This window comes from Trachypithecus francoisi, unplaced genomic scaffold, assembly GCF_009764315.1.
Source record: "Trachypithecus francoisi isolate TF-2019V2 unplaced genomic scaffold, Tfra_2.0 Lachesis_group12, whole genome shotgun sequence".
Lineage (NCBI taxonomy): Eukaryota > Metazoa > Chordata > Mammalia > Primates > Cercopithecidae > Trachypithecus > Trachypithecus francoisi.
In genome coordinates this window covers 121,383,846-121,398,619 of record NW_022681457.1, presented here as the reverse complement: position 1 = coordinate 121,398,619, position 14,774 = coordinate 121,383,846, and the positions used below count along the sequence as shown (strand labels likewise).

The window sequence follows — 14,774 nt, the reverse complement described above, 5'->3', positions numbered from 1 at the left end:
GGTCCGGAGTTCGAGACCAGCCTAAACAACATGGTGAAACCCCATCTCTACTAAAAATACAAAAATCAGCCAGGCACAGTGGCACACAACTGTGGTCCAAGCTGCTCAGGAGGCTGAGGCAGGAGAATCTCTTGAGCCTGGTAGGGGGAGGTGGCAGTGAGCTGAGATTGCACCACTACACTTCAGCCTGGCGACATATCAAAAAAAAAATAGTAGTAAACTAAGAATGAGAAAAACATGGCATTCAGATACAGGACCCAGAGTCCCCCAGCCTGAGAGACAGGAGTGTTCTTTCCCCCTCCCAGTGCCCTTCCCGGGAGGTTGGGGGGTCCTGGTCCAGCCCAGGGAAGCCAGGTTCCTTCCAGACTCCGCTCCACACCGAGGGTCTCTCCGTTGCCCCCCACCAGCCTGCATGCTCCTCAGACAGGGCGTGGACAGTGAGCACTCAGCTCGGCTCCCTGGAGGTTCTGGGCCTTCCCTGGCACACACGTGTGCTGCTCCCCTGCCCCACACGTGTGCTGCTCCCCTGCCCCCCAACACACACACATCTGAAGCAGGCAGGGCCCTGGGTGGGCACTGGGGGTGGGAGCTGAGGGCCTTCCCCATGATCCATGAAAGCTCTGAAGCCATAGCTCTGCAGCTGGTCAGGCCCCAGGCCCCAGGCTCGGCCCCAGTGGAAGGCACAGAAGACATCAGCTTGCCAGGGACGGAGCAGCCAGGGGAAGAGGCATGGGGCTGAGTTCACCAACATGCCCCATTACCGAGGCCACTGCTGAATCCCACCCCTGGGCTTGAGGCTGGGGCACCATCCCCACTGCCCAAGACCATCCCCAGCAGAGCCAAGTCCTGGCTGGAACCCAAGCTCTGAGCACCGCCAGGACACGCTATGGTGAGGAGTAGGTCACTGGCAGCTCCACAGGCCCCCAGCCCACCCCACCCCACCTCTATCCCCTTGCCCAGGTGATGCCCAGGGCCAGAACAAGGGAGGCAACAGGGAGAAGGGGTGCCTGTTTCACAGGCGGGACAGGGTGGAGGCCCCGCGAAGAGGGGAGGGACAGCCTCTTGTGGCCTGGGAGCAACCACAGAGATAAAAATAAAACCCCAAAATTGCTTCCCAAGGTTGTGGTTGGGCAACAAAGGCTTCCAAGCCAAGGCAGGGTGAGCGCTGCAGGCTGGGCAGGGTGCAGGCCTGTAGGAGGGGCCTGGGATGCGGGAGCTGGGGTGGACAGCTCAGGCACCACCTCACCGGGATGGTGTCGTCTGGAGCAGGGGTACCCACCGCCGCTGACATGTGGGCTGATGGGTTTGTGGTGGGGACATCCTCATGGTGCAGGGTGTGTAGCAGCATTCCTGGCCTCCACCCACCCATGCCAGCAGCACTTCCCACTGACAACCACAGATGTCTCCAGATGCGGCTCAAAGCCATGGCTGACCTGCCTCCCAGGAGCACCCCAAGCCGGCCCCCACGCAGGGGTGGAGGAGGCCAGGCCCGAGGCGGGTCTCAGGGCTCTACCTGAGCTGGGTAGGGCTGCTCCCCACCACTGGCTGCCCAGCTGACCTCTGCAGGCTAGGACTCTGGACAGGTGCATTCAGCTTCCCACGTCTCCTCCCTCACACAGAGATGAGGGAGGTGAGCCCGGGGCAGTTCCCAAGGCCGGGATGGAAGGAAACGCAGGGGCAGCGGCTCTGCAGAGGGTGCCAGTGGCAGGCAAGGGCACCGAGAGGCAGGCAGGGCCAGGCTTGGCACTGAGCGGGTTCCGCTTCACCTGGAGGAGTTTCGGCCCTGGGAACCCTGCCCCACTCACAGCTGGGAAAACAGACACAGGAAGGATGCCTGTGACCCCAGCTGGGGCCCCACAAGATGCTTCCTGCCACCTGTCCTGGTCCCCAGCCCTGGACCCAGGAGCCTGGCTGCTGCCCCCGTGTGGTGGTCTGGGGAAGCGCACCTGCACCCGCTAGGGCCTCCGGACCCCTCCGTGCAGAGGGACCCACAGCCAAGGCCTGCTGACCTCGCTGGTTGGCACGTCCAGGGCCCGACTCCTCGGACAGCGTGTGACCCACAAGTCCGTCCTGTTCTAGAGAAACTACTGGGAACAGCGCCCAAGCCCTCCCCAAGGTCTGATGGGCAAGGGACTCAAGTTTGAGACTCAGACACATTTCTGTGACATTAAACAAGAAACCCCCACGTCTCTGGCGAGGCAGCCCAGCCTTCACACGGGGTGGGGTGGGAGAAGCTGCAGCTCCAAGGCCTCCACTCAACCGCCCGGGGTGGACGCAAAGGCTCCTCTCCTGTCGCTGAGCTGTTGGGGGCAGTGCGGCTGAGACTGGGCTGCAGCACCTTCCCAGTGTCCACCGCATGCCCTGCTACCCAAGTCCGAGGGCCCCTGCACATCCCCGCTCTTAGAAATAACGTGTTCCAGCCAGGCGCAGTGGCTCACGCCTGTAATCCCAGCACTTTGGGAGGCCGAGGCAGGCAGATCACTTGAGGTCAGGAGATCAAGACCATCCTGATCAACATGGTGAAACCCCATCTCTAATAAAAATACAAAAATTAGCCAGGCATGGTGGCGAGTACCTGTAATCCCAGCTATTCGGGAGGCTGAGGCAGGAGAATCACTTGAACCTGGGAGGGAGAGGTTGCAGTGAGCTGAGACCTCGCCACTGCACTCCAGCCTGGGTGATGGAATGAGACTCTGTCTCAAACACACACACACACACACACAAGGAGTAATGTGTTTCTCCTCTTCACCCAGAGGAACCTGGAGACACCGGAGGCCTATGGCTCAACCTAAGCCCCAGGGATTCTCCAGCCCTGTAAATAAGAGCCTTTCCTCAGCCACCCCCCAGCCCTGAATTCCTTCTGGGCCAACTCCTCCTGCTTAGTCCCCACCTCTACTCAGAGCCCCAGGAGACGGCAGACCTGCCTGGGAAGGCCGACACCCTGGCCCTGTAGCTGGAAGGCTCGGAGGGCCACTGGAGGCTCACGTCCATGGAGCCCGGTGGGCACCATCCATCACCACCAGTGGTACCAGGACCTTTCCTGCCTTCCCAGTGAGGCCCTCCCTGACCCTCCACTCATGAAATACACCTGAGTCACCCCGTGCATTCTGGGTGCTCCCTCAACCCCAGTTCTGTTTCCTTGTACTTCTGCCCTCCGGGTTGGCCTCCCCCAGGGAATGTGGCACTCAGGGAGGGGCTGTGGGCTCTCTTCACAGTGATCCCACAGCACACATTCACTCACAGCGAGGCTGGGGCTCCCACAGGCCCGGCACCCTCTGGACGGCGGCCAAGGGCCAGCTAGAGAGACGGACGGCCAATTTGCCACCCTGGAGCCCGAGGCTTCTACAACACCTGGGACTGGCACCAGCCTCAATCCTGAGAGACCTCACACTAGGCAAAAGGGGCTCCAGACCAGCAGGAATGGTCGAGTCCTCTGAGCATTTATTACTAGAGATCGCAGCAGCAACGGGCGGGAAGGGCGGCGCCAGACTCATTTGCCCCGCAGGTAGATGTTGGGGGTCTGCCAGCCTTCGGGGGCTTCCTTCAGCCCCGCCTTCAGCCAGATGCGCCTCAGGTCTTTCTCGAACTTGATCTGCAAGGGGCAGAGGAAGGGACCATCAGTTAATTCGTGGCAAATAAACGTGTTCTCAGCACTTTGCCCTCCCAGGAACAAGCAGGGGGCCGGTCACCTGCTTGCGTTTCAGGCGCCCTTCCCGGATCTTCCTCCGCAGGAACCGCGTCCTCTTCACCAGCTTCCGGTACTTGTGGTGGTTCATCTTCCGCCGGCGGATCTTCAGCACGTTTTTGCACTGAATTTGAGGCGCATCCCCGACGCCTTCATCCCCCTGCTCGGCCCCTTCCCCTATCGGGCTGGGCGGACACTGGTAGGACTGGGGTGGAGCCACGGGGCCTGCGGTCCCGCTCTCCAGTCTGGGCAGGAGGCAGCGGGCCGCGAGCCAGCTCTCCAGGGGGCTGGCGCACATCTTCCTGGGGACCAGCATTTCCTCCAGCTCCAGCTGGGCCCCCTTGCGAGGAAGGGAGGCGGCCCTACCGGGGCCGGCCGGCGGTGTGCTGTAAAGGGGCCCGCAGGCCCGGCTGCCCAGCACTCCAGAGACGGGCCAGGGCGGGCGGCCGCCTGCAGAAAACCAGACGCCACAGTCACCGCTCGCGAGACCACGCAGGCCCGTCGGGCTGGGGAGCAGCACGTTCGTCCCAGTGAGGATCCCCCGCACCTCATTCCTGGCCTGAACCCCTGAGGTTCCCTCTGTGCGCCTCGGAAGCTTAGAGGGGAAAGAGTGTGTGTGTGGCCACGGGCCCTGCCCCGGCGGAGCTGCTGGGACCCGCACTCCTGACCAGGCGTGTATCCTCCCATCCGCCCGCGCGGGGCTCCCTACCTGCCCAGGGAACGGCCCTCAGCAGCTGGGAGGTCAGGCGCCCCAGGAGCATGGTCTGTGGGCGGCGGCCCCGGTCCCAGGGAAGCTGGAACACAGGCGCCCGTTCAGGTCAGGCGGCAGCGCCTTCAGCAGCCACGGGCGGGCCGGGACTGGGGCGTCTGGTCCCGCCGCGACCCCCGCCTCCCTTCTCCCTCCGCAACCCCAACCCACAAGGAGGACTTTGCTTCCAACACAGCTCGCGCCCCGAGGCTCCCAAGCCCCCGACGCGGGCGGTGTCGCGCTCGGACCCACAGAAAAGTCCCAGAACGTGGAAGCCGGCCCCCTCCCCGGCTGCACCCCCGCGCGGATCGCGCTGCCTGGCGCCGGGACCCTCTCGGCGGGACCCCGGCTCCGCCCGCCGCAGCGTCCTGGGCCCTCAGGTCTCCCGCTGACCCTTCCCAGGCCCGACCCCGACGCGGCTCAAATTGACTTCCGCGGCCGCCCTCAGGCACTTCCGGTCCGTCCCCGAGTCGGCCCCGATCGGCAGCGGCCACCCGGCGGTTCCTACGCGCAGCGCCCCCTGGCGTCCTCTCGGCCCCCGATTCTGCATTGGCCCAGGCCCCGACGGGCCCGAAAGGCGACAGCTTCCGGTTAGAGGAGTCTCGGTCCCAGTCCTCGCGCGGTTCCTCAGCTCCGCCTGGTGCCTTACGGAGGCAAAAAACTACATTTCCCACAATCCAAGGGGGTTGCGGGCCCTGGACATGGCCGCGGGTCCAGAATCGTTTCCGGACCACCCGGGCGCCGGATTCCCAACCGGTCGACGGAAGTGAGGTATCCGACAGCGGAAGTGCAGTTATCTGAAGGCGGAAGTGTCTGGAGCTATTTCCCCTGTTTTGGCTAGAGAGGAAGGACCCGGAGCAAGCGCTGAGCCTGCGGTATCGGGGCCTCCCCGACTCCGCATTCCTGGGGTTTAAAAAAAATAAGACTCGCCGGGCGCGGTGGCTCAAGCCTGTAATCCCAGCACTTTGGGAGGCCGAGACGGGCGGATCACGAGGTCAGGAGATCGAGACCATCCTGGCTAACACGGTGAAACCCCGTCTCTACTAAAAATACAAAAACTAGCCGGGCGAGGTGGCGGGCGCCTGTAGTCCCAGCTACTCGGGAGGCTGAGGCAGGAGAATGGCGTAAACCCGGGAGGCGGAGCTTGCAGTGAGCTGAGATCTGCCACTGCACTCCAGTCCGGGCGACAGAGCGAGACTCCGCCTCAAAAAAAAAAAGACTCAAGGCGGGCGCGGTGACTAATAACGCCTGTAATCCCAGCACTTTGGGAGGCCGAGGCGGGCGGATCACCGGAGGTCAGGAGTTCGAGACCAGCCTGGCCAACATGGTGAAACCCCGTCTCTACTAAAACTACAAAAATTAGCCTGGCGTGGTGGCGGGTGCCTGTAATCTCAGCTACTCGGGAGGCTGAGGCAGAATTGCTTGAGCCCAGGAGGCAGAGGTTGCGGTGAGCCGAGATCGCACCACTGCACTCGAGTCTGGGCGACGGTGAGACCCTGTCTCAAAAAATAAAGAAAATCACACTCTCACTTTTTGTCTGAAAACTAGAAGCAGCCTCTGTGGAGGATTGGGTTTGGCTGAGCCCCTAATGTTGATCCCCAGAGTAGGCGCTGCCAACGTGTAGCTTCACCTTTCTACTCCAGACAGGCTCCTTTGACCTCCCTGAGGTTGGCTAAGACAGAAACCCCAGCATGGACTTCCAGGGGCGCCTGGTGGGCGCGGGGTGTGGAGCGGAGCCTGCTGGGCCTGCTCAGAGACTTGCCTTGCAAGAGGGTCTTGAAAGTCTTAGCGGAACTGGCCAGGCCAGGTCATCCGCCGGGCCCAGCCTGGCTAAGCAGTGAGTGACAGGATAGGCCAGTGTGAAGACAGAAAGTGCAGGCTCCAGGCCCAGCTCTACAACTGAGGTCCCCAGATGGCTCTACCTGACCCCCCAGAGCGGCTACTTGGGATTTCCAAGCCGGAAGGTTTATTTGCCGCCCGCCCTCCTGCTGCACAGCGCCCCCTAGTGGATCTGGTTGTAAACCAGCAGGGTGGTGCCTCCAGAGCAGCCCTCGCCTTGGTGCCCCCGGGTTTGTCTTCACCCGGCCAGGGCCCAGGGAGATGCAAAGAATCCATCAGAGAACAGGTGAGCATGTTGAGAAGAACCAGAATAACCTGGGCTGGCAACCTTGGCCTTCAGGCTTCTGAGGCATTGATGCACACATAGAAGTACCTCCCCAGAGTTAGGGACCAGGTGGAAGAAACGGGATGTGGACATTCAGTCTGAGAAAGTCTTGAGGGGCACGAGGAACCAGGGGGTCCTTCCCCCTCTCAGGAAGTAATTTCAGGGAGGTGAGGTGAGGAACACCAGTCTGTTGCGGTCCCTGTACCCAGCAGGCTCCAGGCCAAACGGGAAAGGTCCCAGCTAGAGCAGGACCCAGCTGCTACGAGGCTGGGGAATTACCATTCAGCTACAGGAGCTGCATGGAGCCGGCCCAGGAGGCTTGCAGACAGTGGCCACCCGGATGAATGTCCAGGCCAGACCTGACTGGCTGCCTCCCACAGGAGTGGCAGGAACACATGTTGGAAGCGCCAGATGCTTGTGTGAGCAGAGCTGCCAAGCTAGGTAAGCTGGAACTAGACTAGGAAGATCGATCCTTTACAAACATCTGAGGAAGAAAAATGCAGTGGAAGAATCGGGGAGGGTGCATGGGTTATGATTCCTAATTTGTAAACAAAGGAACTCTAGTCTCTCAAAGGAAGTACACAGTTACTGCACATACCTGTTTTCCCCAAAATACCCATTTGTCTTCAGGAAAGTTTTTCTTTACAAACTTCAGAATTTTGGTTGGGCGCAGTGGTTCACGCCTGTAATCCCAGCACTTTAGGAGGTCGTGGCGAGCACATTGTCTGAAGTCAGGAGTTTGAGACCAGCTTGGCCAACATGGCACCCCGTCTCTACTAAAAATACCAAAAAAAAATTAGTTGGGTGTGGTGGCGCACACCTGTAGTCCCAGCTACTCTGGAGGCTGAGGCAGGATAATCTTTTGAACCTGGGAGGCAGAGGTTGCAGTGAGCCAAGATCGTGCCATTGCACTCCAGCCTGAGTGACAGAGCAAGACTCCGACTCAAAAAAAAAAGGCATAGGTGGTGGCGCAGACCTGTAGTCCCAGCTCCTCAGGACTGGGTCGAGGGCAGAGTGGCCAGACGTGACGGAGTATACTTGGGGAACATATTGGCAACCCAGCACACACCTGCTTATAATACTTAAATAATCTTAAGATCACGGACAATAGTGATCTTATTAAAATATGAAACTATGAGTTTTCAGTATTTCCTTTTATTATCATAATTTAACTGTAAATGTATGTGATTTAGAAATAATGGCTGTGTGTAGCAGTTGGTGTGCAAAACTCCTGAAAGCTTAACAGCTAGCGGTCCCGCTGCGCCCTAGCCCGCACTGGCTCCCACAAGTCACTGCCAGGCTCTGACGAGGCATCAGGGCCCTGCCTGGCTGCAACTTTTGCCCCAAGACTTTGGGGCTCCTCAGCTCAGGGCACAGGTTGAGCCCCAGCCTGGGTCCACCCTCGGCCACCCCGCCTTTAATGCTCCTCCAACCTCCGGGCCAGAGATACAACATGCCAAAAAATTCTGAAGTTGGCCAGGCGCGGTGGCTCAAGCCTGTAATCCCAGCACTTTGGGAGGCCGAGATGGGTGGATCACGAGGTCAGGAGATCGAGACCATCCTGGCGAACACGGTGAAACCCCGTCTCTACTAAAAAATACAAAAAACTAGCCGGGCGAGGTGGCAGGCGCCTGTAGTCCTAGCTACTCGGAGGCTGAGGCAGGAGCATGGCCTAAACCTGGGAGGCGGAGCTTGCAGTGAGCCGAGATCGCGCCACTGCACTCCAGCCTGGGCGACAGAGCGAGACTCAGTCTGAGAAAAAAAAAAAAAAATTCTGAAGTTTCTTTCCTTTATTTTTAAATAGACGGAGTCTCGCTCTGTCACCCAGCCCGGAGTGCCGTGGCGTGATCTCGGCTCACTGCAACTTCCGCCTCCCGGTTTCTAGCAATTCTCCTTCCTCAGCCCCCGGAGTAGCTGGGATTACAGGCGCATGCCGCCACACCCAGCTAATTTTTTGTATTTTAGTAGAGACGGGGTTTCACTGTGTTGCTCAGGCTGGTCTTGAGCTCTTGAGTTCAGGCAATCCACCTGCCTCGGCCTTTCCAAGTGCTAGGATTGTAGGTGTGAGCCACCACGCCCGGCCTTTTTTTTTTTCTCAGAGGGAGTCTCACTCTGTCACCCAGGCTGGAGTGCAATGGTGTGATCTCAGCTCACTGCAACCTCCACTTCCCAGTCTCAAGCGATTCTCCTGCCTCCGGAGAATGAGCTTAAGATGACTGACTAGGCCGGGCGCGGTGGCTCAAGCCTGTAATCCCAGCACTTTGGGAGGCCGAGACGGGCGGATCACGAGGTCAGGAGATCGAGACCATCCTGGCTAACACGGTGAAACCCCGTCTCTACTAAAAATACAAAAAACTAGCCGGGCAAGGTGGCGGACGCCTATAGTCCCAGCTACTCAGGAGGCTGAGGCAGGAGAATGGTGTAAACCCGGGAGGCAGAGCTTGCAGTGAGCTGAGATCCGGCCACTGCACTCCAGTCTGGGAGACAGAGCCAGACTCCGTCTCAAAAAAAAAAAAAAAAAAGATGACTGACTATTATAGGCAAGTGTGTGCTAGGTCACGGAGATATCGCTCCCCAAGTATACCGTCGCACCTGGCCTCTGCCCTCGGCGCAGCCAAATAGGCGGGCACAAGCCCAGCCGTTGGCCATTCAGAGCCCGGCTTAAACGGGGGCACCTGCTTCAGTACAAGGTCCCTAACCGCCAAGGGCTCATCAAGATCCTGCCTTGATTCAGCGGATCTGTGCAAGATTAGCGAATGTCTACGCTAATTTTAGACCCACTCCTAAAACCTCAGTCTTGGGAGCTCTGTATGGAATGGGGACCCTCTTCTTCTGGTATTACGTTTTCAAAACTGACAGGAATCGGAAAGAAAAACTTATCCAGGAAGGAAAATTGGATCAAACGTTCAACATCTCATATTAAGTCTGGCAAATAACAACTGCATGTATTTTTGCTTAAATAATCAATCTTTTTTTTTTTTTTTTTAACTATTGTGGACCAGATGCAGTGACTCACGCCTGTTATCCCGGCACTTTGGGAGGCCAAGGCGGGCAGATCACTTGAGGTCAGTTCGAGACCAGCCTGGCCAACATGGTGAAACCCCGTTTCTACGCAAAATACAAAAATTAGCTGGGCTTGGTGGCACATGCCTGTAATCCCAGCTGCTCAGGAGGCTGAGACAGGGGGATCACTTAAACACGGGAGGCAGAGTGAGCATCGGCCATGCCACGGTGAGTGGTGAAGGAAAAGCTGTATAATGGCTACTGCATGGAATAAGTTGTTAGCACTTGAAATTGGCCATATCCAGCCTGGGCAACATGGTGAGACCCCGTCTCTACGCAAAATACAAAAATTAACTGGGCATGATGGCTCACAACTGTAGTCCCAGCTACTCAGGAGACTGAGGTGGGAGGATCACTTTAGCCCAGGAGTTGAAGACCAGCCTGCAACATATTGAGGCTCCATCTCTACAAAAAATTAAAAAGGCCAGGCACGGTGGCTCACGCCTGTAATCCCAGCACTTTGGGAGGCCAAGGCAGGCTGATCACGAGGTCAGGAGATGGAGACCATCCTGGCTAACATGGTGAAACCCTGTCTCTACTAAAAATATAAAAAATTAGCTGGGCATGGTGGCAGGCACCTGTAGTCCCCGCTACTCGGGAGGCTGAGGCAGGAGAATGGCGTGAATCCAGGAGGCGGAGCCTGCAGTGAGCTGAGATCCAGCCACTGCACTCCAGCCTGGGAGACAGAGCGAGATTCCATCTCAAAAACAAAGAAAAAGAAATTAGCCAGGCATGGAGGTGAGAGCCTGTGGGTGGGTCTCAGCTACTTGGGAGGCTGAGGTGAGAGGATCACTTGAGCCCAGGAAGTTGAGGCTGCAGTGATCTGAGATCACACTACTGCACTCCAGCCTGGGTGACAGAGACAATAAAATAAAATTGGCCGGGCATGGCCGGGCGCGGTGGCTCAAGCCTGTAATCCCAGCACTTTGGGAGGCCGAGACGGGCGGATCACGAGGTCCGGAGATCGAGACCATCCTGGCTAACACGGTGAAACCCCGTCTCTACTAAAAAATACAAAAAACTACCCGGGCGACATGGCGGGCGTCAGTAGTCCCAGCTACTTGGGAGGCTGAGGCAGGAGAACGGCGTAAACCTGGGAGTCGGAGCTTATAGTGAGCTGAGATCCGGCCACTGCACTCCAGCCTGGGCGACAGAGCAAGACTCCATCTCAAAAAAAAAAAAAAAAAATTGGCCGGGCTGGGCCGAGTGGCTCACACCTGTAATCCCAGCACTCTGGGAGGCCGAGGCAGGCAGATCACTTAAGGTCAGGAGTTCGAGACCGGCCTGGCCAATCTGGTGAAACCCCATCTCTAATAAAAATACAAAAATTAGCCGGGCGCCTGTAATCACAGCCACTTGGGAGGCCGAGGCAGGAGAATTGCTTGAACCTGGGAGATGGAGGTTGCAGTGAGCCAAGATCGCGCCACTGCAGTCCAGCCTGGGTGACAGAGCAGGACTGCCTCAAATAAAACTGGCCATGAAGTATGTACACCCCAAAAATTGAAAAATGAGGGCCTACCATGTTTTCAGAGGTGCTAGTTAAAATGCTCACCCAGTGTTTGAGGCACAGGGCTTCCCAGGAGCCAGGAACCCTCACACAAGGCTAAGGGAACAGGAGCAGTGCATCTGGCTCAGGATGCAGCAGTTCAGTCCTACCCCACCCTGGGCATGGGCGCCACCATGAGCTGTCCCAGGTGGTAGGGCCTAAACCCCTTGCTGACGGCGAAATGGCCTCTCCACCAGGTGTGTCCGCTCAGGGTTGGGGTGCCCTGGGCCGTGACACTCCAGTCAGGCCACCACCAGTGAAGCCTGCCCAGCAGCTCCACGACACAGCCGCTGCTCTGTGGGTGCCCTGCCCCGTGAGGAACTTGAGGTGCATGCCATGCGGGGCCACAGCCCTGCCTGTGCCAGTCCCCCCATTCATGCAGCTGCCCGTGGAGTCGTGAAGGTGCTGGCGGGATGGAAGCAGCCCCCAGGGGCTGGGCCTGAGGAGGTGGAGCGGGGCATCCGTGGGACGACACTGATGTGTGCCCCTCCTTCCTTTGGTCCCCGCAGAGGGCAAATCTCACAGAGGTGGGACAGTGGCCTCGTGGATGCTGGGCAGCCCCCCACTGCCTGCCTCCCCTGGGAAGACGTGCAGTCACCCCAAGTGCCAGGGCAACCTCGAGGGCTGCCAGGGAGGTGCCCACCCACCGCACCAGATGCTCCCCGTGTGGGTTCCTCCTGTAGGTACTCCCAGGGCTGGAGTGACCCCTGGGCCTGGCCTTGCTGCAGGCAGGGGAGAGCCATGGATTCTGTGGCACGGGGAGCCCCCGGTGTGGTGGGAAAGACCCCCCACCCTCAGGTCAGTGCTCCTGGATCCAGGCCGAGACCTGAGTCACTTGGGAGCAAAGGCCGAACCTGCTCCCACCTTGTGGCTGGCGACTCTCCCTTTCCGGAGGCCGAACCAGGCTCCAGTTGCCAGAGCTCCAGGCACTCATGCCAGGAGCTGGCGCGTGGCCCTTTGCTGTGTCCCTAGGCAGAGACGAGTCTGTGGGGCCCCACAGCTAGCGTGGACCTGGAGCAGACCCTCACTTTGGCCCACCCATCTGGTTATCTCCCGAATGGGCTCTGGAAAGCCGCAGGCAGCACAGGCGCCCTGCGTGGATGCTGGGCACTGCCAGAGCTGTGGTGCTGGAGGCTCTGGGGACAATGGGCCCTGCTGTGTCCTCTGAGGCATGTCCCACACGTTTCTCCACCTTGGCACAGCTGACGCCTGGGGACTATCCTGTGCACTCAGCATGCTGAGCAGTGTCCCTTGGGGCACTACTGTGGCCCAACAGCACATCTCTGAGCTCTCAGTCCTCCACCACGTCCCCCTAGCCTGAGCCCCCGAGCTCCCACCAGTTTCCTCCAGATGGCGGCCCAGGAGCTGAGACGCAGGCAGCATGGAGTCGCGGGGCCAGTCATCTCATGGACAGTCAGGGCCATGCTTGCTGTCAACTCCCCAGAAACGACCCTTCACCCAGGACAGGGGGGCCCCAAGGGGGCTCTGGGAAGCGTGTGCTGGGCCCTGCATTGGATCAGTGCTTTGGATGTCTCTCTGCAGTGATGACTGCAAGGAGATGCCCACCATGCTGGGGCTCCTGGGGACCCACTGGAGGCAGCCACCACATGCCCTGTCCCAAGCCAGCCAGTCTCCAGCCGGGGACCACCAGGGACCCCCGGTCCCATCGGCACGCTGCAGCAGGGAGACGGGAGACCTGCAGGAGGGCCTTCCTGGTCCAGACAGAATGAAGCAAAACAACCAGAAGGAAGGGGCAGATGGCCAGGAAGGCGATCCCTGGGCCTTGCTGCCCACTGCTGGGCCCTCACTGCTCACTGGCATAAGCCGTCCCCTCAGTGCCTTGACAGTTTACAAAGTCCATGGCAATGACCCAGAGGTGACCACCCCTATCGCAGAAAGTCCTGGTAACTCACCCCTTAATTTAATGTAAGTAAACATACATATAAATACAGTTGCCAACGGCCCTCAAGTGCAGCTCTGGGCCCACTGTCTACACATTATCCCTGCCCCACCAGTACTAGCTCCAGTTCAATAAAAGGAATGCTGTGGGCCAGGTTTGGTTGCTCACGCCTGTAATCCCAGCACAGGCCAAAGTGGGCAGATCACCTGCGGTCAGGAGTTCAAGACCAGCCTGGCCAACATGGTGAAACCCCCCACCCCGGTGAAAATTAGCCAGGCGTGGTGGCGGATGCCTGTAATCCCCAGCTACTCAGAAGGCTGAGGCAGGAGAATCACTTGAACCCGGGAGGAGGAAGTTGCAGTTGAACGAGACTGCAGCACTGCACTCCAGCCCAGGCAAGAGAGCAAGCCTGTTGGATTGCTGTGGGCCAGGTGCAGTGGTGGACATCCACAATACCAGCAAGAGGGAGGATTGTTTGAGCCTGGGAGACAGAGGTTGCAGTGAACTGCGTTCGTGCCACCGCACTCCAGCCTGGGTAACAAAGTGAGACTCCATCTCCAATTAAAAAAAAGAAAAAAAGGCCGGGCTCGGTGGCTCAAGACTGTAATCCCAGCACTTTGGGAGGCCGAGACGGGCGGATCATGAGGTCAGGAGATCGAGACCATCCTGGCGAACACGGTGAAACCCCATCTCTACTAAAAAAATACAAAAAACTAGCCGGGCGAGGTGGCGGGCACCTGTAGTCCCAGCTACTCCGGAGGCTGAGGCAGGAGAATGGCGTAAACCCGGGAGGCAGAGCTTGCAGTGAGCTGAGATCCGGCCACTGCACTCCAGCCTGGGCGACAGAGCAAGACTCCGTCTCAAAAAAAAAAAAAAAGAAAAAAAAGGCCGGTGGCTCAAGCCTGTAATCCCAGCACTTTGGGAGGCCGAGACGGGCAGATCACGAGGTCAGGAGATCAAGACCATCCTGGCTAACACGTTGAAACCCTGTCTCTACTAAAAAAAAAAAAAAAAATGGCCGGGCGCGGTGGCTCAAGCCTGTAATCCCAGCACTTTGGGAGGCCGAGACGGGCGGATCACGAGGTCAGGAGATCGAGACCATCCTGGCTAACATGGTGAAACCCCATCTCTACTAAAAATACAAAAAAAAAAAAAAAAAAAAAAACTAGCCGGGCGAGGTGGCGGGAGCCTGTAGTCCCAGCTACTTGGGAGGCTGAGGCAGGAGAATGGCGTAAACTTGGGAGGTGGAGCTTGCAGTGAGCTGAGATCCAGCCACTGTACTCCAGCCCGGGCGACAGAGCGAGACTCCATCTCAAAAAAAAAAAAGATTGCTGTCTACCACCACCTACATTCTTCCCTAGGTGGACAAGAACTCTCATGGGCTAAGCCCTAATTTGGGGGCTTGCTGGCCATGGATCATCCAGCAGTCATAAGGGACAAAGACAGCAAGGAGGCCGGGCGCGGTGGCTCAAGCCTGTAATCCCAGCACTTTGGGAGGCCGAGGCGGGCGGATCACGAGGTCAGGAGATGGAGACCATCCTGGCTAACACGGTGAAACCCCGTCTCTAGTAAAAGTACAAAAAAATTAGCCGGGCGAGGTGGCGGTGCCTGTAGTCCCAGCTACTCGGGAGGCTGAGGCAGGAGAATGGCGTGAACCAGGGAGGCGGA

The 14,774-nt window shown here is 58.6% G+C and overlaps 1 protein-coding gene across 5 annotated transcripts; it reads right to left on the bottom strand.

Annotated features, from left to right (window-relative positions):
- Positions 1-3,419: 3,419 nt before the first annotated feature.
- On the bottom strand, positions 3,420-5,217 carry AURKAIP1 (aurora kinase A interacting protein 1). Of its 5 annotated transcripts, none has more exons than XM_033228755.1 (4): positions 4,843-5,217; positions 4,395-4,479; positions 3,690-4,135; positions 3,420-3,592 (listed from the first exon to the last, which is right to left on the bottom strand). In XM_033228755.1, the coding sequence occupies exons 1-4, from the start codon at positions 4,981-4,983 to the stop codon at positions 3,491-3,493; spliced, it is 774 nt and encodes a 257-aa protein (XP_033084646.1). In that variant the 5' UTR covers positions 4,984-5,217; the 3' UTR covers positions 3,420-3,490. The 5 variants fall into 5 exon arrangements, with proteins under 5 accessions (XP_033084646.1, XP_033084649.1, XP_033084650.1 ...); XM_033228758.1 differs by having other exon boundaries at positions 4,928-5,217; XM_033228759.1 differs by having other exon boundaries at positions 4,827-4,956.
- Positions 5,218-14,774: the final 9,557 nt, after the last annotated feature.